Here is a 21,419-nt window from a genome sequence, read left to right on the forward strand (position 1 = left end):
AGCCATTGTCAGAGAGCAGTGGGACCAGTGCCCTTTGGCCAGCGAAGTGGCGCGCAAGTTTCTGGATGGCCATGGCGGGGTAGGACTGCTGAGCAAATCAATCTCATACCACCCCGAGTATGAATCAACTAGGACAAGGTACTGTTTGCTATGCCACTCGAAATTGTCAGTCGCAACTGTGTACCAGGGTATGTCCGGTGTGGGGTGTGAGAAGAGCGGTTGTTTGGGCTGGTGCGAAGCTAAGCTGTTGCAAACCGCGCAGGCTTCGACTTAATCACGCATCCCAGGCCGGAAGAACATACTTTTTGCTCACTGGATAGTTGCTTCCACCCCGGGATGGCCCCGTGGATGTCCTCGAAATATGTGATGCGCAGAGATGCCGGAATAACTGCCTTGAGTCCCTTCACCACAATGCCGTCCTGGAAAACTAGTTAGTCGCGAACCGGGTAGAACGGGCAAATTGGAGGCAGCTGGAAGTGTTTGTCTGACCAACCATGAAGGATGACAGTGGAGAGCGACTGTTGCGATTTGGCTTCAGCCGTTTGTGCTGCAAGGTGATCAAAACACGCGGATGGAAGGTAAGACACCATCATAACCACATAACCATCGTCCTGACAGGTACTTCTCGCAGCTGCCTCGCGGTGACTGTGACAGGGTGACGGCTAAGTACACGTCCTTTATGTGTTTGTAAATCAGTTTTATGTCATACCTTTGTAGTTCCATCATCAAACGTTCTAAGCGTGTAGGGGCCGCGTGCATTGGTTTGTTCAGGATGCTGACCAAGGGCTGGTGGTCAGTTTCAATTGTGACCGGGTTCCCAAAGATAAAGTTCTTGAATTTCTTGCAGGCAAAAGGTATGGCGAACATTTCCTTTTTGATCTGATCGTAGCGCCGTTCTGTGTCAGACATTGTGTGGGAGGCATAGGCGACAGGTCGGGCGGGACCCTTACCTTCATTTTGTAGGCAGACAGCACACAGCCCGTACTGGGTAGCATCGCAAGTTAGGGTGCGGGCTGCTCAACATCGAAGTATGTGTCAAAGGACAAAGGACATTTATTATCACATACTCCAATTGGTGTAGTGAAATTTGACTTGTCATTTGCAGCACACCAATAAAAATAAGACACAACATTAAAGAATTTAACAATAGGGAGGTTGCACGCAGTCGAGGTCATGACCCGTGATGCGTACTGTTGCAATGCAACGCCAACTGGAGTACACACGGTGCACTGCAGGTAAGCATTTACTACGGCTGCCTGTACAACGGGCCCTTCTTCTAGCCCAGCAACCGGACTGGTTGCATACCCGCGGACCCCAGGACATCTATTCCCGCGGCCAGGGGTGGGAGGCGAACGCAGGGTCGGTGTGTCAGTGCAGCGCGGCCAATGACTCTGGGTGGGCGGAGGGAGCAGACCGCCCCCAACTCTGCTGTAGCTGACGTTGCCCCGCTCCGACCTCGGCCCCGGTCCCGCTCCATCCTGGCCCTGCTCGGCCCCATGTGTGGGCGCTGCCGACCTACAGCCCCGTGACAGTGCGGCCCACAGAGGGAGACGGGGTGGAGGGCAGCCGTGGCCGGACAGCGCTGACCCCGGGTGGGAGAGTGGGGGCTGTCCCGAGGGGTGCTCCTTCGGCCGCTTACACCTTGGTGCTCGAGTTCAGAGCAAACCTTCCCACTTTCAATGACAGCACCCACAAATATTTATAGCACAAAAAATGACAATTTTGGCGTTTTTTAACAGGTAATAAGGTACGCGTTCCGTGTGTTAAGTGTGTGCCAGATGCTGCCATGTCCTCCACATGGATTGAGCTCCTTGTGCGTTATGCACTTTGACCCGATGACCTTACGTGCAACCTCCCTATAAACATAAAAACATGCCCCCACATTGGTTCCCACTGTGAGGGAAGGCACAAAGTCCAGTCCTAACCCCTGCTCACCCATGGTCGGGCCTATTTGAGGCCTTCACAGTTGCCACTACGGCAGCCTATGCTTCAGGCCCTCTCGTCGGATGATGGAACTCCGGCGTGGGCAGAACCCTCTCAGCGGCTTGGAGTGTCTGGAATGGCCGCTTCCTCCCCGGAGAATGCGGCTCCCGAAGTCCACAGGCCGCACTGGTTGGAGCTCGGCGAGAGATCCCAGGCTCCACAGTGTTTAAAGTGCAGCGCAGCCCCGCAGCTGGACGCTCCACTGAACGCAGCTCCGCAATGTTGGAATCGGCGGTCTCAGCACTCCTCAGCCCACCGCACGGCGACCCAGGTAAGGCATCGCCCGCTCTGTGATGGCGCTTCAGCGCTGTGCCACCACTGAAGTCCCAGCAGGAAACGCCGCTCCAGGCCCGTGGTAGGCCGTGAGGAAGGGGCGAAGATGCGGCTCAGAGAACAGTCGCATCTCCGACCAGGTAGGGACTGAGAAAAAAAAAGTTTCCCCCTTCCCTGCCCCCTCACCCCCCACATATAAAAGATTAGACCTCCAAAACAAACACTGTTAACTCACTAAAAATAAAGTAAAGGGTGTAAGGAATAACAGCTGCTGGCAGGGCAGCTACATTCGACGGCGCCCCTTTCACTGAGAGTGGGAGTGCAAGACATTTGTTGTTTGAGTGAAACAGGAAACAGTGTCCCTAAACACTAAATCGCTTTTAAAAGACTCCCACTCGTCAGGTATTGTTTTACCCGCTGACATTTGCTCCCAATCTACTTTTGCTGAGGGCTCACTTGCACTATTGAAATCAGCATTCTCCATTTTAGCTTAACCTGAAGATAAACTTTATCCTTTTCCATAACTGCTTTGAAGCATACATGGTGATCATGTTTTAAAAATACCCGTAAATGACATTTCCACCACCTACCCAGTATAGGTAGTTTGTGAAATGTCACCACAAGTTAATGGACCTCCATCTTCACAGTTCAATTCCCTTTTGTTTCAGATTCTGTCGACGTCAGTGGGGTTCTGGATGCACCAGAGGTGATGATCAATGGCACCATATTTACCAGCAAGTGGTGCCATATCTGTAAGATCTACCGTCCCCCAAGATGTCGACACTGCTACAGCTGCGATGTGTGTATAGAGGTAAAATCTAGAACAAATTTGATCCATTGTTCTTTGAGGAATTCTCCTTGATTGATTGTTCGGAGTTATGAAAGGTCACTGCAGTTCAGAGTGCCTGCTCGGAGAGCAGTGGGTAAAGTATATACAGTGTCCGTGGGCAATATTTTGGGCATCTGTTTTTCTGTAACAAGCCTGCCACAAAGAGTTATAGACAAATGTCCTCGGGCAATACTTGGCCTGAAAAAGTGACCGAAGATAACACCATGATCGTTTCTCTCAGTTCGGAACAGGGCCTTGTTAAGTAAATGTTTCCACTTGCCCATTATGGGATCCCTGACCATGTCAGCCAGTTTGAGGGTAGCTATAGATGAGCAATACATGCTAGCCAAGCCAACGATGCTGAGTTGTTGTGAATGAATTAGTTGGAGATAGCACAGTCCAGAATCACACAGTTGTGTTCTGTTCGGCAGAGTCATACAGCATGCACACAGGCCTTTTGATCCAATTTGCCCACCAAGGTGCCCCATCTACCCTAATCCCAACTGCCCACATGTGACCCATGTCCCTCTAAACCTTTTCTATCCATATACCTGTCCAAATGTGGTTGTAGTATTTGCTTCAACTACCGCCTTTGGTACCTGTTCCATATACCCACCACTCTTTATGTGTAAATAAAAAGCCCCTCACATTCCTATTAAATCTTTTCCAAAATTTCCCAAATTCATTCGAATTACATTTAGGTCATGAGAAGGGAGATTTTTTGTGGTGCATTGTGCTGGTTGAGCTGTTGGATGATCAAAGTGTAGCTGATCTGACTATAAAAATGGGAAAAAAGCAGAGAATTAAAATAATTTTAAAGATAGATTATTTTTAACACAACTATCGGAAAACAATTGAAATGGTTTATATAATGTACAAAAAATTGCTGAGTGCTGAAATTGTCAATTCTGTGTTGTCAACAGGATCTTGACCATCACTGTTTCTTCCTTAAAAAGTGCATTGGGAAAAGAAATCATCGTTTTTTCTACACTTTACTCTTTTCCTTAACCGTCTATTTTCTTCTCATGTTTTCCTTCTGCACTATCTTTCTAGTGAAAAATCCCAATGCACTATTTCTATCCAAGATCACCACGTATCCTTTTACTGGCATTTGAAAGAAAGTTATGTTGTCTGTAGTTATTAGCACAGTATATCCCACATTGCAAAGTGCTTAATAAATTAGACTCCAGCATTCCAGATGATGAAGCAGTACAGAAGTAGCCTATTGAGCCTAACGTATCAGTGATGGATCCTGCATCATTTCACCCCATAAACACCCAGATTAAAGACAGCCCTCACATGTTAGGTTACAATGCTGGCACCATACAGGGCAACCGCGCCAACAGCCTGTCTCGTCTTTTTTTTCTTTTGCTATTTTGGTCTGTGTTTACTTGTGTGTTTTTAGTGACCCTTTAGTTTTTATATTATGTGGGAGTGGGGAAATCTTTTTTATCTCTTTCCTCGACGCCGTGAGCGTGCGTCGACCAAAGCTCACAGGAATTCTCGGGAAACCGAAGCCGAGGTGCGAGCGTGCGTCGACCAAAGCTCGAGGGCCCGAGTTGAGGCGCGATCGGGCAAATGTCTTCAGTCGACAGGTATCTTGAACAACAGGGGGGGAGGAGGAGGGAGGGGTGGGAGGTGACATCAATCGCAGTGCGAGCAGACGGCAGGCCAATCCATTGTCACGTCATCAGCGGAAAAAAACAAGCGTTTTTAATGCAAAGTTGGATCGGTTTTGTGAACATTTGAATTAATAACTCAAGAAACACAGCACAACATTTTCAGGTAAAAATCCAGGGGGTAAATCTCTACCAGAATTTCTTGGCTGAAGATTCATTAAACAATTTACTTGTCTCTTTTGATGTTGATTGCAAGAAATGATATTTTCCTTAATAATGTTTTGCAGTTTTATTCTTGCTACAATTTCGCTTCTTGCTTCTGTACCGTTATTTTTCTTTTTCGCTTTCCACACTTACCTCATCGCAGCTGGAATGACCACGTATGAGCAGGTAAAAGTAAAGATAACAGTTGTAATTTAATTTTCACTTCATTTAAACACAGAAACAGGGATTTAACCTAGTCTGTGTTTAGGGTTCACAAGAGCCTCTCCCCACCCTTATTTATTCATCCCATGACTCGTGTATTTCTCTGGTTTCCCTTGAAGCTATTCGTGTCATTTGCCTTAATTATTGTTCAAAATACCACCTGCTGTTATGGCAAAGGAGTTTTCTGAATCACCTTTTGGATTTAGTGGTGTGGTGATTCCTTGTCTTGCTACCTGCCATAAAGCACAGGTTAGCCATTTTAAATCAGGTGAGTTGTTGAAGTCATTAACTGCAATGTTACGATGTTCAATTTGGATCTGGGCTGTTTCAATAAATTACCATGTGAGCCTGGGGTATGGGCTGTGGGTTCAGAGTGGGGAAGTAAAGTCCCTACTCCTGCTGGTCCACAGGGAGTGGAGTCGTCACTTGGTGTAAAATCAAAATACTGCAGTGCTGGAACTCTGAAATAACAACTGGAAACACCCACTGAATATATTTATTTTATACTTTGCTGATAATACCTGATTTTCACTCAGAGAGTTGTGCATCTGTGGTTTTCATCCAGAGAGTTGTGAATCTGTGGGATTCTCTGCATCAGGCCAATTCTCTGGATGCTTTCAAAAGAGAGTTAGATAAAGCTGTTAAAGAAAGCGGAGTCAAGGGGTATGGGGAGAAGGCTGGAATTGGGTACTGATTGTGTGGTTGATCAGCCATGATCACAGTGGATGGTGGCCCTGGCGTGTAGGGGCAAATGGCCTACTCCTGCACCTATTCTCTATTGTCCATTGACTGATCAATATGATTTTCTTGCTGACAGATTTTGAGGACATATAAAAGCGACAAGAATCCTTTTCACAAAGGATGTTGGAGAAACTTTACTGCCCTGTTGTTCGGTAACCAGCTATCGAGGTAAGATCGCCTTGTAAAAATAATTTGAGACAACGTAATCTATTGGCCAATCTATTATTTAAATACAGTATGATATTAAAACACTATGAGATAAACCATTTCACCAGTGATGGAAATATACACAATCTATAATATAGATATAGCAATACAATATAATATAGCAATCACCGTTAAATAATCTTAAATAATCCTGATAAATTTAGATTGAAGCTTTGCAGACTGATAACACTTCTTTTACTTTCCAGTTCCAATGAAGGGTCTTTGACCTAAAATCTCAACTCTATTTCTCTTCCTACAGATGTAGCCTGATCGGCTGAGTATTTCCAGCATTTTCTGGTTTTATTGTGGCATGAACCTCCTTGAGGGAGGATTTCTACTGCCTGCCATCAGGCCGCAGCAAATTCACATCCTGAAGTGTCCCAGCAATGTACACTGCCGTGTGAGGATCTTTACCAGATGAACTGCGATGGTTCAAGATGATAGTCCTCCATCGCTTTCTCAAGGGCAATTGAAAATAGGCAATAAATGCAGATCCTATTAGGGACACTCGCACTAAAAAATATATTGATTTCCTTTAGCCAGAGGGCGGTGAATCTGTGGAATTCATTGCTACAGATCGCTGAGGAAGGCAAGACATTAAGTATTTTTAAAGCAGAGATTTATAGGTTTTTAATTAGTAACGGTTTCAAAGGTTGGGGGAGAAGGCAGAGTGGGTTTGAGAAAGATAAACAGATCAGTTATGATTGAATGATGGAGTTAACTTGATGGGCCGAATGGTCTATTTCTGCTCCTATGTGTTATGGTCTTATAGACTTCTTATGGTTCCAGCTGCATTGTAAGTCTGAACATCAGCATTACTAATTTAGTTCACTTTGTTTTATTTTAGTTGTAAAACAGTGACTGAAGTCACTGAAGTCACTGTGATCCCAGGTCATCTGGTGGAATGTCCATCCGTCAGTTCAAAGTGTGCAGACACCACATCTACGACTTTTATATCCATCCTATCTCGTTCCAATGCTGTTGTTCCACTACCTGTCACTTTTGTTCCTACTTTGCCCAACCGCCCTCAAAGTGCCCCCTTGCCCACTTTCTCTTACCTTAATGAAAACTCTGGTGCTCCATTTCAAACTCTTTCCTCTCAACTGGTCTATTTACCTGTTACCACATTATCTACCCATTCCCCTGACAATACTCACGCCAGCTCCCTCTCCTTATAAATGTCCTGCCTAAATCTTAACTTCCACTGCTCGGATCAACAGAACTGGAACGAATATAACAAACTATTTTCCTTGCTACCTTCTCACTACCCACTTCCTCTCTCTCTCCCCCCCCCCCCCCCCCCCCCCCCCCCCCCCCCCCCCCCCCCCCCCCCCCCCCCCCCCCCCCCCCCCCCCTTCTATTTGGACTGATGGAGGTGCATTCCAATGCCTGTGACCTGTGCAGCTAAAGGCGTGGTTGCCAATGAAGGAACAACTGCAGTACTGAGACGGTAAGTACATTTAAATAATTGCAAGGAGAGAGCTGATTGACCATTCTGATCATTTTCTTCAAGAATTGTCAGCCATTGTTACAGGGATTGTCTTTTGTAGGCTCCAACACAAATGTGACATTTGGGCAAAATGATTCTCCATCAACGTGGATCAAGAAGTTAGCAATTCACAAACGTCTGTGAGGACAGGAAGAGGCGTAGAGGTAACATTCTACAAATGTGACTTATTGGTGAGTTGCAGTTTCTACTTGTTCTGTATTGGTATTTGTTTATTATTAGTGTGTACCAAGATAGAGTGAAAAATGTTGTTCACATACTATCCAGATAAATCATACCAAATACGAGTACATCAGGTGGAGCAAAATGGAAAAAGGGAACAGATTGATTAAAAACACAATCACAACAGCCAAAATTCCAGCAGCCTCCCAGTTTTCTTCCTTTTTAATCTCTGGTCTATGACTGATTTAGACTTGTTTATTTGACCATCCCGGGCAATAAGGCCAGTTTCGACACCATTAACTTTCCCCCAGAGTCCCCCACAAACAGTTTCTTGCTTAAAATTGTGTGGGCTATCTGTTAAACTTCTACTTTACAAGGTTGCTTCTTGATAATAAATTATTTGATCTATCTATCACATCATGTTTGGTGTTGAGCTTGGATAGGATAATGGTATTAAAGAGCTGTAGTCTATGAATAGAAGTCTGACGTAGGTGTCTCACTTATCCAGGTGTTCCAGGGATGAGTGTAGCATCAGGGAGATGGCATCAGCCATGGACCTGTTGCAGCAGTAGGCGAACTGCAGTGGGTCAATGCTGATTGGTAGACTGGATGCATTCCAGAGCCAGCCTCCAAAAGCATGGATGGATGGATGTCTGCTGTACGGTGGTCATTAAGGCATGAGATCTTGCTTTTCTTTGTCATTGGGATGATAGTGGTCTTCCTGAAGCAGGTGGGAACGCAGTAGGGAGAGATGAAAGAAATCCAAGAATACTCCCAAATATGGTCCACGCAGTTTCTAAGGATACAGCCAGTTGCTTTCACCCTCAGGAAGGCCAATCTAACTTCAACAACATTGACCATGGGAAGAGGCATAGTTGAGTCTGATTGGATAGATGTCATCACTCATCACCCTGTTGACCTTCTGCTCAAAGGGAGCATAGAAAACATTATATTCATCAGGTGGGGCCGCAGTATCACCAGTGATGTTGCCTGATGTAACTCTGTAGCTAGTTTCGGTATTCTGACCTTGCCACATTCTGCAGGTATCTGAATTATTATATTGGGACTCAAGTTTGTCCTGGTATTGTCTCTTGACATCCTTGATGACTTAGTGAAAATTATATCGAGCTTTCTTGTACTGCTCAGGATTGCTTGACTTGTCAGCAATGGACCTGGCTTCGACTGTGAATGCATCTCATGGCTCGTCCATGGTTTCCAGTTGGGGAACACTCAGATTGTCTTTGTCGGCACACACTCCTCTACACACTTGCAGATGAAGTCCATCATGGTAGTGGTATACTAATTCAGGTTGTCTGCAGAATCCCTGAAGATGGAATAGTCTACTGACTCAAAGCAGTTGCCTAGGATGTCATCTGTGTCCGCCGACAAGCATTGAACAACTCACTGCACCGGATCCTCCTCTTTTGGTTTTTGTTTGTAGGCAGGGAGTGGAAGCACGGCCAGGTGATAAGATTTCATGAAATGTGGCCGCCGAACAGAGCGGTAAATTTCTCTTATTGATGTGTAGCTGTGATGTGAAGATGTTCTAGCCCTGGTGGAAGAGACATGCTAATAGTACTTTAGTAGTACACCCCTGAGGTTAGCTTGATTGAAGTCGCTGGCTACAATGACTAGGCCTTCGGGATGTTTTGTCTCATCCGATTCAGATTCAGATTCAACTTTAATTGTCATTGTCAGTGTATAGTACAGAGACAACAAAATGCATTTATCATCTCCCTGGAAGAGCGACATAGCATATGATTTGAATAAATATTTACATTAGCATATATACAGACATAGTGTTTTTCCTGTGGGAGGAGTGTCCGGGTGGGGGGGGGGGGGGGGGGGGGGGGGGGGTGATTGGCAGTCACCGAGGTACGTTGTTGAGTAGAGTGACAGCCGCCGGGAAGAAGCTGTTCCTGGACCTGCTGGAGCAGACAACGCTTGCTTTGGACAGACTCAATGGAGGGGAGCGATTCGGCCCTTCGAGCCAGCACCGCCATTCAATATGATCATGGCTGATCATCTAAAATCAGTACCCCGTTCCTGCTTTCTTTCCATATCCCTTGATTCCATTAGCCCGAAGAGCTAGGTAGACACAACATGCTGGAGTGACTCAGTGGGACAGGCAGCACCTTTGGAGAGAAGGAATTCCTTCTCACCATAGATGCTGCCAGTGCCACTGAGTTACTCCAGCATGTTGTGTCTCCCTTCAATTTAAACCAGCATCTGCAGTTCTTTCCTAGCCGTAAGAGCTATATTTAACTCCCTCTTGAATATATCCAGTGAATTGGCCTCCACTGCCTTCTGTGGCAGAGAATTCCACAGATTCACAACTTTCTGGGTGAAAAAGTTTTTCCTCATCTCAGTTCTAAATGGACTACCACTTAGTCTCACACTGTGACACCTGTCACTGGACTCCCTCAACATCGGGAACATTTTTCCACCATCTAGCCTTTTTATAATCACGGCCTGTTCCCTTTATCATTGTTATTTTTTTGCATATCTTGCATTCATTTGTTCTATATCTTCCTCTATCACCATCTATATCTCTCGTTTCCCTTTCATAGAAACATAGAAAATAGGTGCAGGAGTAGGCCATTCGGCCCTTCGAGCCTGCACCGCCATTCGATATGATCATGGCTGATCATCCAACTCAGTATCCCATCCCTGCCTTTTCTCCATACCCCCTGACCCCTTTAGCCACAAGGGCCACATCTAACTCCCTCTTAAATATAGCCAATGAACTTGCCTCAACTACCTTCTGTGGCAGAGAATTCCACAGATTCACCACTCTCTATGTAAAAAATGATCTTCTCATCTCGGTCCTAAAAGACTTCCCTCTTATCGTTAAACTGTGACCCATAATTCTGGACCTCCCCAATATCGGGAACAATCTTCCTGCATCTAGCCTGTCCAACCCCTTAAGAATTTTGTAAGTTTCTATAAGATCCCCCCTTAACCTTCTGAATTCTAGTGAGTACAAGCCGAGTCTATCCAGTCTTTCTTCATATGAAAGTCCTGCCATCCCAGGAATCAGTCTGGTGAACCTTCTCTCTACTCCCTCTATTCCCCTGACTCTCAGTGTGAAGAAGAGTCTCGACCCGAAACGTCACCTATTCCTTCTCTCCAGAGAAGCTGTCTGACCCGCGTAATTTCTCCAGCTTTATGTTCTCAAATATCTTCATTGTGTGAAGTTGTTTTAAATAACATCGAACATTGTTCTTAAGTCCATCTGAATGCTTTTATTTTTAAGCAGTTTGGATAACAGTGAGACCCTTGGGTTTAACAAACCCACTCCCCCTATGATGTGACACAAACCTCAGGAAAATCCAACTGTGATAAATCCAAAGTAACAGGCAGTTATTTGGGATATGAAACTGGATCCAATCCCTTAAGGGCCTGTCCCACCTGGGCATCATTTGCACGTCACGCAGGTGAAAGGAACAGGTGTCCTAAACTTTCTGAGGCACAACTTTCATCATTGTTCAACTTCTGTCAAGGAGAAGCTATACTTCACCCTCGTTAGACCTCATTTGGACTACGCAGTTGCAGCATGGGACCCATACACAAATACAAACATTTCATCCATCGAACGTGTCCAAAGACAGGCAGCTCGATTTGTTACTAACACCGATGAGAGAGAAGCGAGTGTCACCAAACTTCTGAATTCTCTGGGGTGGAACCCTCTCCAAGACAGACGTGAAGCTCACCGTTTGACCTGTTTTTACAAAATGTTAAATGGTCAGCTCGACATAGACTACAAGACCTACACCAAACCCAAACCAATTAGGAGCAGACGAGGGCATTCGATCCAATTTGTGATCCCAGCTACAAAGACAGATGTGTACAGCAATTCGTTCTTCCCCCGCACAATTAAAGCATGGAATAATCTCCACCCAACTATAGTTACCCAACCAGATGCAACTACATTTAAAGTAGCTCTTTCTTCCCAATAACCCTTTCTGGCTTAATCCCTCCCTTCACCACCTCCAGTTTAACTGGCAATCACCGAGGTACAGAGTTAAGTAATGTAACAGCCGCAGGGAAGAAGCTGTTCCTGGACCTGCTGGTCCGGCAACGGAGAGACCTGTAGCGCCTCCCGGATGGGAGGAGGGTAAACAGACTGTGGCTGGGGTGAGAGCAGTCCTTGACGATGCTGAGCGCCCTTCGCAGACATCGCTTGCTTTGGACAGACTCAATGGAGGGGAGTGAGGAACCGGTGATGCGTTGGGCAATTTTCACCACCCTCTGCTGTACTTTCCGGATGTGTAAACCTGTGGACTGCCAGATGTGCAGACCAGGGGAGAGCAAGTGATAGTCTATAGGAAAATAAAGAAGGAAACCCATAAAATAATTTTTAAATAGCGAAAAAAAAGATAGGAGAAAAGAAGCAAAAATGGCCCCTTATGTGTGGATATACGGGCTTCATATCTCACCACACCCATCACCCAGTTCGTGAATCGGTTGATTTCCAGAGTTGTGTTGCACCATACTACACTTGTAATGAATCAATTAAAGGAGACCATGTCTTTAAAAATTGCTCTGATTTTCCTGCTAAGACGAGTCACATAACTTCAAGATGTAGCATCTCAGACATGCCGTGCGAGGATTTTGAGAATCTCAAAGTCCTGGTGCGCCGCGCACTACCACACCTCACTGCCTACTCCACCACGTCTCACCGTGCGCCTTGCGTGAGTCGTGCCTCGTGACGCATAAACGATGTCGCGTAAATTACACGCAAATGACGCCCAAGTGGGACTGGCCCTTTAATCATCAAAAGCCTCCCGCTGCCTCGGCAAGGCCAGCAGTATAATCAAGGACGAGTCGCACCCTGGCCACTCTCTCTTCTCCCCTCTCCCATCAGGCTAAAGATATAGATGTGAAAACGCACACCTCCAGATTCAGGGACAGTTTCTTCCCAGCTGTTATCAGGCAACTGAATCATCCTACCACAACCAGGATGTGGTGTCCGTCCTGAACTACTATCTACCTCATTGGTGACCCTTGGACTCTCCTCGATCAGAGTTTGCTGGCTTTACTTTGCACTAAACACGATTCCCTTATCATGTATCTGTAAACGGCTCGATTGTAATCATGTATTGTCTTTCCGCCAACTGGATAGCTCGCAACAAAAGCTTTTCACGGCACCTCGTTACACGTGACAATTAATGAAACAAAACCAAAAAGCCATTCCGTCAGTTCCATGAGACGTTCCCTCTGTGAAGATTGCTTCGTGATGGGAGGAGGGCAGTAGATTCTGAAGATGACAGTCAACTCTTCCTGCTGTTGATCACTTGCAGGACTGGGCCTTCAGGTACACCTGTGGGAAGGGTGGACGGTCGGGCAGGTAATATTCACCTGGACTCGTTGCGGTGAGCTACACAAAGCGCTGGTGGTGGAATAGCCCATCCAGAGTGGCCAAGGGTGGAGGAAGCTCTCGCACTTCAGTCCCAACTCCTGTCTCTCAGGGACCGGCAATCGCTCATCCAGGTGGGCCACTGGCGTGAGGTAGATCTGCAGAGCAACAATGGAGAGCAGAAACAGCAGAAGCCTCTTCACCACATCCTTACGGCGGCAGGCGCGGGCACACCGCGACGCCCTGTGTCTCCCTTTCAAGGGAGATGCTAAAAATGCATTTCGTTGTCTCTGTACTGTACACTGACAATGACAATAAATTGGATCATTTCATTTCATTTCATTTCTCAGCTGGGATGGTCGGTCTTCCGGGGCTGTGGATCCAAATAGGGAGAGAGTCAATGAAAGGATCTAGGGAATAGTCTCACTCGCTAGAATTTAGAAGATTGAGGGGGGATCTTATAGAAACGTACACAATTCTAGAAGCTGCTGCATCAGCTTTTTTGTGTACCTTCGATTTTCCCGCATCTGCAGTTCCTTCTTGAACAAAATTCTTAAGGGGTTGGACAGGCTAGATGCAGGAAGATTGTTCCCGATATTGGGGAAGTCCAGAACAAGGGGCCACACACATTCTAAGGATAAAGGGGAAATCTTTTAGGACTGAGATGAGAAAAAACATTTTTCACACAGAGAGTGGTGAATCTGTGGAATTCTCTGCCACAGAAGGTAGTTGAGGCCACACAGTTCATTGGCAATTTTTAAGAGGGAGTTAGATGTGGCCCTTGTGGCTAAAGGGATCAGGGGGTATGGAGAGAAGGCAGGTACAGGATACTGAGTTGGATGATCAGCCATGATCGTATTGAATGGCGGATCCACCCTGGAACTTACTGTGGCAACGTGAGGGTACAACATAGGAAACATCAGGATGTTACTGAGACAATAAATAGATTAATGGCTGCCACGGTGGCGCAGTGGTAGAGTTGCTGCCTTACAACGCTTGCAGCGCCAGAGACCCGGGTTCGATCCCGACTATGTGTGCTTGTCTGTACGGAGTTTGTACGTTCTCCCCGTGACCTGTGTGAGTTTTCCCCGTGACCTCCGGTTTCCTCCCACTCTCCAAAGACGTACAGGTTTGTAGGCTGAATGGCTCGGTGTATGTGTAAATTGTCCATAGTGTGTGTGGGGTGGTGTTAATGTGCGGGGTTCACTAGTCGGTGGGCCGAAGGGCCAGTTCCCACGCTGTATATCTGAACTAAACTAAACTAAACTCGCTGCCTGGGCCCGTTCTTGCATCCCCACTCCAGTCATTGTACTAGTTTCATTGTCGTCCTGTCGAGTTTCACTATCTGTGAAACTCATTATCACCTCGCCCACAGCCAACAATGGACCATTGTGGGCTCCACTTTTCCTTGATCCTTTTTGCATACCTTTCATTCATTTGTTCTCTGTCTCCATACTAAACTACCAAACTATCTTGTAGTGATCAAAATTTCGCACAGCACGGCTCAAGAACAGGTCACCACGTCTGCTCAACCTGCGCCCAAGATCGGTGTTGTAATGGGGCGTAATGTCGCGGGTAGGCTGATCTCTAACGGGGTCCCCCCCCCCTCTCTCTCGCAGCAAGCCCGGGGGTCCCGCCGACAAACCCCACCCTCCAGAGCCGACCCACAGCCCCAAACATCCCACCCTCCCGCGCCCCCACCTGCCCCACAAATGACCCGGCGGCAGAGGCACTGGGGAGGGGGGAAGGGGGGGGGAGACGCATCACCATCCCCCTGGACCACCCACTCCCCTCCCTCCCTCACACCTCCCCTCACCCCCTCCCTCAACCGCCCTGCGACCCCCAGCAAGTCTGCCCCCTCCCCCTCCCCGAACTGAACTGAACCGACCCCCCCCCCCTGAGCCTTTGCTTTCTCCCACAGGAGAGGTTTCTTTTTTAAACTAGATCTGTACGTTGATATTGCATTTGTAATTTATTTAATAGGAGCTGTTTTTCTTCTTTTGTTTCGGTTTGCCACAGCAGCCGGTCCCTGGGGAACGGGGAAAGGGGATGGATGGACCCGGAACCCGGGGTGGAGGGGTCGAGGGGGGGAGGTTGGATGCGACGCACGGAACCACAGGTTTGCACGATAATCCCGCAGCTAATTCGTGAATGGAGGGGGCGAGAGAGGGGAAGAAAAGAGGAGAGAGGAGCGAGGAGAGGAGAGAATGAGAGGATTGGAGGGGGAGGTGGAGAGTGGGAGGAGCGGAGAGAGGGAGAATGGGGAGGACTGAGGAGGGGTGGGAGAGAGAGAGGGGGGGGGAGGTTAGAGAGGGGGAGGAGAGAGAGTTGGAGGGGGATTCGGGGGAGGGGAGGGGGCAAATATTAGTCGCTGGGGAGCGCGTGATCGAGACCCATGGAAGGTCGGGGAGAGGAGGGGGCGTAGGGTAGACATCTGTCCCCGTAGGGCCCGAGACAGGTGGCACGGTGTAGACTGTCTTTGTACCCTCCCCCACCTCCCCTCCCCTCCCCTTGTGTCCTCCCCCTTCCCTCAACACAGTCACGCATGTGGGAGTCTCTTCACCCCCACCCCGCCACAGATCGATGTATTGAAATAACATTGGTCTTGCTCAACACTGGAGGTAGCGTGGGGGACATTGAATGAAGCGCCGGCCGGGGGCGGTGTACTGTCTGTGGGGACTTTGTACCAAAGATCCTATAGCAAAGCAAGATGGGTTACTCTCACGCAAACGTGAGGTCCGCTCATGGGCGGATTCATGGGTGATTATAGGACACATTTTAGCAACCTGACTCCGCCATCTTGTTCCGCTTTCTTGCTCCCGCCTTCCTGCTTCGGCCAAAGATCGGATCCGCAGCGGGGAGGGAGAGTGCGGGGCCCGGGGCAGCGAGGAGAGAGTGTGCGGGGCCCGGGGCGGTGGGAGGAGGGGGGCATAGGGGAGGGGGGGGGGGGGGCATTGTATTAAGGGGGCAGGCGAGAGAGTGCCGGGGGGGATAAGGCCCAGTGTGTGTGAAGTTGCGGGGAGGTTTACAATGTTTCTTATTTACAATGTTTCTTATTTAATGTCCCTTGTCTAGTTTGAAATAAAGTTCATTATTGGATCAGAAGAAATATAATTGTGTGTGTTATATACATTTATATAATTTTCATGTATGTGTGTTTATAAACATTTTATTCTTTAACAAGAATTAACAGAATTATGAACTAACAGAATTATGAATCTAACCCTATAATCACGAACAAAAAGTCCCCCCCTGTCAATCACCCTGCGAGTCGGGTCGGTTCCGGTTACTACAAAATCAACTCAAACACTGTTTGTGAGCCATTTAAAAAGAAATTATTTAAAAAACATTAAAAAAGACAATTACCAGAATCAAATTTTATTCTTGACAAGAAGTTTGAACTGACAGATTTATAAATCTGACCCACACAAACTGTTGCCCCGCAACATTGATTACAGTGCGAGTCGGGTCGGGTCAGATAGGCTCAGGTTGCTAAAATGGGCGTGGAAAAATGCCCATGATCCCCTCCTTAGCGTACTACACGTCAGTCCATTGCATTTAGCAGGAGTAGTCTATCATGCTCTGCTATAGGACCTTTGCTTTGTACGTTTCTTCCTTCCCCTGTGACCTGCGTGGGTTTCCTCACACACTCCAAAGACGTGCAGATTTGTAGGTTAATTGGCTTCGGTAAAAGCTACACATTGTGTGTAGGTGATGTTGTGTAGGATGGTGTTAGTGTACCGGGAGAGGAGAGGGAAAGGGGATTGTCCCCTTTGGGGTAAAAATCATAAGTGATAGGAGTATAAGGCCATTCGGCCCATCAAGTCTACCCCGCCATTCAATTATGGCTGATCTATCTCTCCCTCCCAACCCCATTCTTCTGCCTTCTCCCCATAACCTCTGACACCCGCACTAATCAATAATCTATCTACAGTGCCCTCCATAATGTTTGGGACAAAGACCCATCATTTATTTATTTGCCTCTGTACTCCACAATTTGAGATTTGTAAAAGAAAAAAATCACATGTGGTTAAAGTGCACATTGTCAGATTTTAATAAAGGCCATTTTTATACATTTTGGTCTTACCATGTAGATATTACAGGAGTGTTTATACATAGGTGCCCCCCTCCTTCCCATTTCGGGGAACCATAATGTTTGGGACACAGCAATGTCATGTCAATGAAAGTAGTCATGTTTAGTATTTTGTTGCATATCCTTTGCATGCAATGACTGCTTGAAGTCTGTGATTCATGGACATCACCAGTTGCTGGGTGTCTTCTCTGGTGATGCTCTGCCAGGCCTGTATTGCAGCCGTCTTTAGCTTATGCATGTTTTGGGGGCTAGTCCCCTTCAGTTTTCTCTTCAGCATATAAAAGGCATGCTCAATTGGGTTCATATCGGGTGATTGACTTAACCACTCAGGAATTGAGCATTTTATAGCTTTGAAAAACTCCTTTGTTGCTTTAACAGTATGTTTAGGATTATTGGTTACACAGAAAAGCTGGAGAAACTCAGCGGGTGCAGCAGCATCTATGGAGCGAAGGACTCCCAATTTTGTTAGTCCTTGCTGTCTCCTCCCCTTCCTCAGCTCCCCTGCTGTCTCCTCCCACCCTCCAGCCTTCTGGCTACTCCTCCTTTTCCCTTTCTTGTCCCCACCTACCTCCACCCCCGATCAGTCTGAAGAAGGGTTTCGGCCCGAAACGTTGCCTATTTCCTTCGCTCCATAGATGCTGCTGCACCCGCTGAGTTTCTCCAGCTTTTCTGTGTAACCTTCGATTCTCCAGCATCTGCAGTTCCTCTTAAACACTGTTTAGGATTATTGTCTTGCTGTAGAATGAACCGCCGGCCAATGAATTTTGAGGCATTTGTTTGAACTTGAGCAGATAAGATGTGTGTATACACTTCAGAATTCATCATGCTACTCCCTTCAGTAGTTGTTTCATCAATGAAGATAAGTGAGCCAGTACCTTCAGCAGCCATACATGCCCAGGCCATAACACCCCCACCACCGTGTTTCACAGATGAGGTGGTATGCTTTGGATCTTGGGCAGTTCCTTCTCTCCTCCATACTTTGCTCTTGCCATCACTCCGATAGAAGTTAATCTTCATCTCATCTGTTCACAAGACCTTTTTCCAGAACTGTGGTTGCTCTTTTAAGTACTTCTTGGCAAACTGATTTTTGCGGCTAACCAGTGGTTTGCATCTTGCAGTGTAGCCTCTGTTTCTGTTCATGAAGTCTTCTGCGGACAGTGGTCATTGACAAATCCACACCTGACTCCTGAAGAGTGTTTCTGATCTGTCAGACAGGTGTTTGGGGATTTTTCTTTACTATAGAGAGAATTCTTCTGTCATCAGCTGTGGAAGTCTTCCTTGGCCTGCCAGTCCCTTTGCGATTAGTAAGCTCACCAGTGCTCTCTTTCTTCTTAATGATGTTCCAAACAGTTGATTTGTAAGCCTAAGGTTTGGCTGATGTCTCTAACAGTTTTATTCTTGTTTCTCAGTCGTATAATGGCTTCTTTGACTTCCATTGGCACAACTTTGATCCTCATGTTGATAAACAGCAATTCGTATTATACATAATGCCAAGTATCTGGGTCATACGAATCCATTATTTTTAGAGTCAAAATTATTAAAATTAGAAGATTTGGTTACATTCAAAACAGCTCAGATAATGTCTAGGGCCAAAAATAAAAATTTACCTGGAAACATTCAACAATTATTTAACGAGCGTGTGGGGGGTTACAATTTAAGAGGAATATTTAATTTTAAGAAACAAAGAGTCCGTACGACTAGAAAAACCTTTTGTATTTCGGTTTGTGGAGTAGGAGTGTGGAACAAATTGAACGAGGAATTAAAGCAATGTACAAACATGAATCATTTTAAAATGATATATAAAAAAATAATTTTCAAGGGGTACCGGGATGGAGGGGATGGTTGACAAGTGGGGGTTAATGTTTATCTATTGATTTACAATTGTTTACTTATGTTTGGTTACTTCATATATGAAGTTTGTATGTGTATAATAGTTGTATGTATATATATGTCTGTAGGTATTATGGGAAATTGCCTGGGGTAGTATTATTATTATTAATTAATTGATTTTTAAATATGGTAGAAGTGTTGGGGAAAAGGGGTGAGATTTAATAAGTTATTCTTCTTCTCACTCCTTTTCGAGCTTGTACAGACACAGAGTTGGACATTGGAAATTTGCTTTTTGTTCTTTTCATTGCTTGTAAATATTGATTGTAATGTCCAATTGTTTGATAATTTCGATTTTGTTACTATTAATGTCTTTAATGTCTTTACTTGTTCGGAATAAATTAAATGAATAAATAAATAAATAAATAAATAAAGTTTCCAAAGTTGGTGGAAAGACTGGAGGAAAGACTAGGTGCTGAGAGCTCTCTTATACCTGCATTAAGGAGTCATTTAAACACACCTGAGCAATTACAAACTCCTGTGAAGCCGCGTGTCCCAAACATTATGGTGCCCTGAAATGGGGGGACTTTGTAAAAACACAGCTGTAATTTCTACATGGTGAAACCAAAATGTATAAAAATAACCTGAAATAATACTGACAATGTGCACTTTAACCACGTGATTTTGTTTCTATTACAAATCTCAAATTGTGGAGTACAGAGGCAATATATAAATGGTGTGTCTTTGTCCCAAACATTATGGAGGGCACTGTGTCTCTGTCTTAAATATATCCATTGACATGGCCTCCACGGCCTGCTGTGGCAAAGAATTCCACAGGCGGATTCTACAGATTAACTACACAGACCACCCTCTGACTAATGACATTTCTCCTCATCTCCTTCCTAAAAGAATGTCCTTTAATTCTGAGGCTATGACTTCTAGTCCTAGACTCTCCCACTAGTGGAAACTAATACATTGTCCCCTAGTGTGTAGGGAGTGGATGAGAAAGTGGGATAACTAGTGTGTTCAATGGTCGGCGTGGACTGAAGGTTCTGTTTCCACGCTGTATCTCTGTCTGTTTGGAGTTTGCACGTCCTCTCTGTGACTGCATGGGTTTCCTCCCACACTTCAAAGGCATGCAGGTTTGTGGGTTAATGGGTGTGGAGGGGTGGCTGGCAGTTGCCTGATGGGCCGAATGGCCTGTTTACGTGCTGGCTGGAGACAGAAACCCGGACAAAGGTCCAGGCCGATCGGGATTAAATAATTCACCAAAAAACTTCCAAACGGGAGATACCACGTTCCATCTGTCCCACCTCGTCCTTGTCTGAAGAAGGGTCTCGGCCCGAAAAGTCACCCATTCTGATAGAATCTTATAGAAACATATAAAATTCTTATGGGATTGGACAGGCTAGATACACGAAAAATATTCGCCAAGTTTGGGGGGGGGGGGGGGGGGGGGGGGGGGGGGGGGGGGGGGGGGGGGGGGGGGGGGGGGGGGGGGGCAGAACCAGGGGTCACAGTTCATTAATAAGGGGTAGGCCATTCCGGACTGAGATGAGGAAAAACAATTCCACCCAGAGAGTTGTGAATCGATGGAATTCTCTGGCACAGAAGGCAGTGGAGGCCAATTCACTAGATTTCAAGAGAGAGTTAGATTTAGCTCTTAGGGCTAACGGAATCAAGGGATATGGGGGGGAAAAGCATGAACGGGGTACTGATTCAGGATGATCAGCCATGATCATGTTGAATGGCGGTGCTGGCTGGAAGGGCCGAATGGCCTACTTCTGCACCTATTTTGTAAGTAACATCCTCTCCACATCCACTGTATCCGAGCCTTTCACTGTTCGGTATGTTTCAATGAGGTCCCCCCTCACACTTCTAGACTCAGTCTGTGACTTTGTGGCAGGGTAGGGGAGTGTGTCGCACCTATTCTCTATGTTTCTATTCTGTTTCTTCAGAGATGCTGCCTGACCCACTGAGTTACTCCACCTTTTTGTGTCTTATCTTCTTGTGTTGTGTGTCAGGGTAGATCTGCAGGCGGGGGGGGGGGGGGGGGGACAACGTGCTGGAGGGCCTCGTGGGTCAGGCGGCATCTGTGGTGGGGGCAGGAAGGGGTGGTGTCACATCTGGAGGTTTCCCCCAAGATGGACACAAGAAGCTGGAGTAACTCAGCACGACAGGCAGCATCTCTGGAGAGAAGGAATGCGTGAGGTTTCGGGTCGAGACCCTTCTTCAAACTGAGAGTCGGGAGAGGGAGACACGGAGATATGGAAGGGTAAGGTGTGAAACGCAAGATCAAAGGGGACAAAGTTCATGTGGGTGGTTGAGGTCCCCCAAGATGGACACAAGAAGCTGGAGTAACTCAGCACGACGCACAGTTCTCTCTGGAGAAA

The 21,419-nt window shown here is 46.5% G+C and overlaps 1 protein-coding gene and 1 long non-coding RNA gene across 2 annotated transcripts; both read left to right on the forward strand.

Moving 5' to 3' along the window:
* Positions 1 to 1,183: 1,183 nt before the first annotated feature.
* On the forward strand, positions 1,184 to 7,333 carry LOC129715935 (palmitoyltransferase ZDHHC8-like). Its single transcript, XM_055665827.1, has 6 exons — positions 1,184 to 1,235; positions 2,925 to 3,067; positions 4,009 to 4,178; positions 4,992 to 5,094; positions 5,948 to 6,039; positions 6,926 to 7,333. Exons 1-6 carry the CDS (start codon positions 1,184 to 1,186, stop codon positions 7,254 to 7,256), a joined length of 891 nt encoding a protein of 296 aa, XP_055521802.1. The 3' UTR covers positions 7,257 to 7,333.
* Positions 7,334 to 7,390: 57 nt separating this feature from the next.
* LOC129715934 (uncharacterized) lies at positions 7,391 to 8,890 on the forward strand. Its single transcript, XR_008726570.1, has 3 exons — positions 7,391 to 7,528; positions 7,629 to 7,758; positions 8,256 to 8,890. It is a non-coding gene; the product is annotated as an uncharacterized LOC129715934 (long non-coding RNA).
* The last annotated feature ends 12,529 nt before the right edge of the window (positions 8,891 to 21,419 follow it).

Source organism: Leucoraja erinacea, unplaced genomic scaffold (genome assembly GCF_028641065.1).
Source record: "Leucoraja erinacea ecotype New England unplaced genomic scaffold, Leri_hhj_1 Leri_1529S, whole genome shotgun sequence".
Taxonomy (NCBI): domain Eukaryota; kingdom Metazoa; phylum Chordata; class Chondrichthyes; order Rajiformes; family Rajidae; genus Leucoraja; species Leucoraja erinaceus.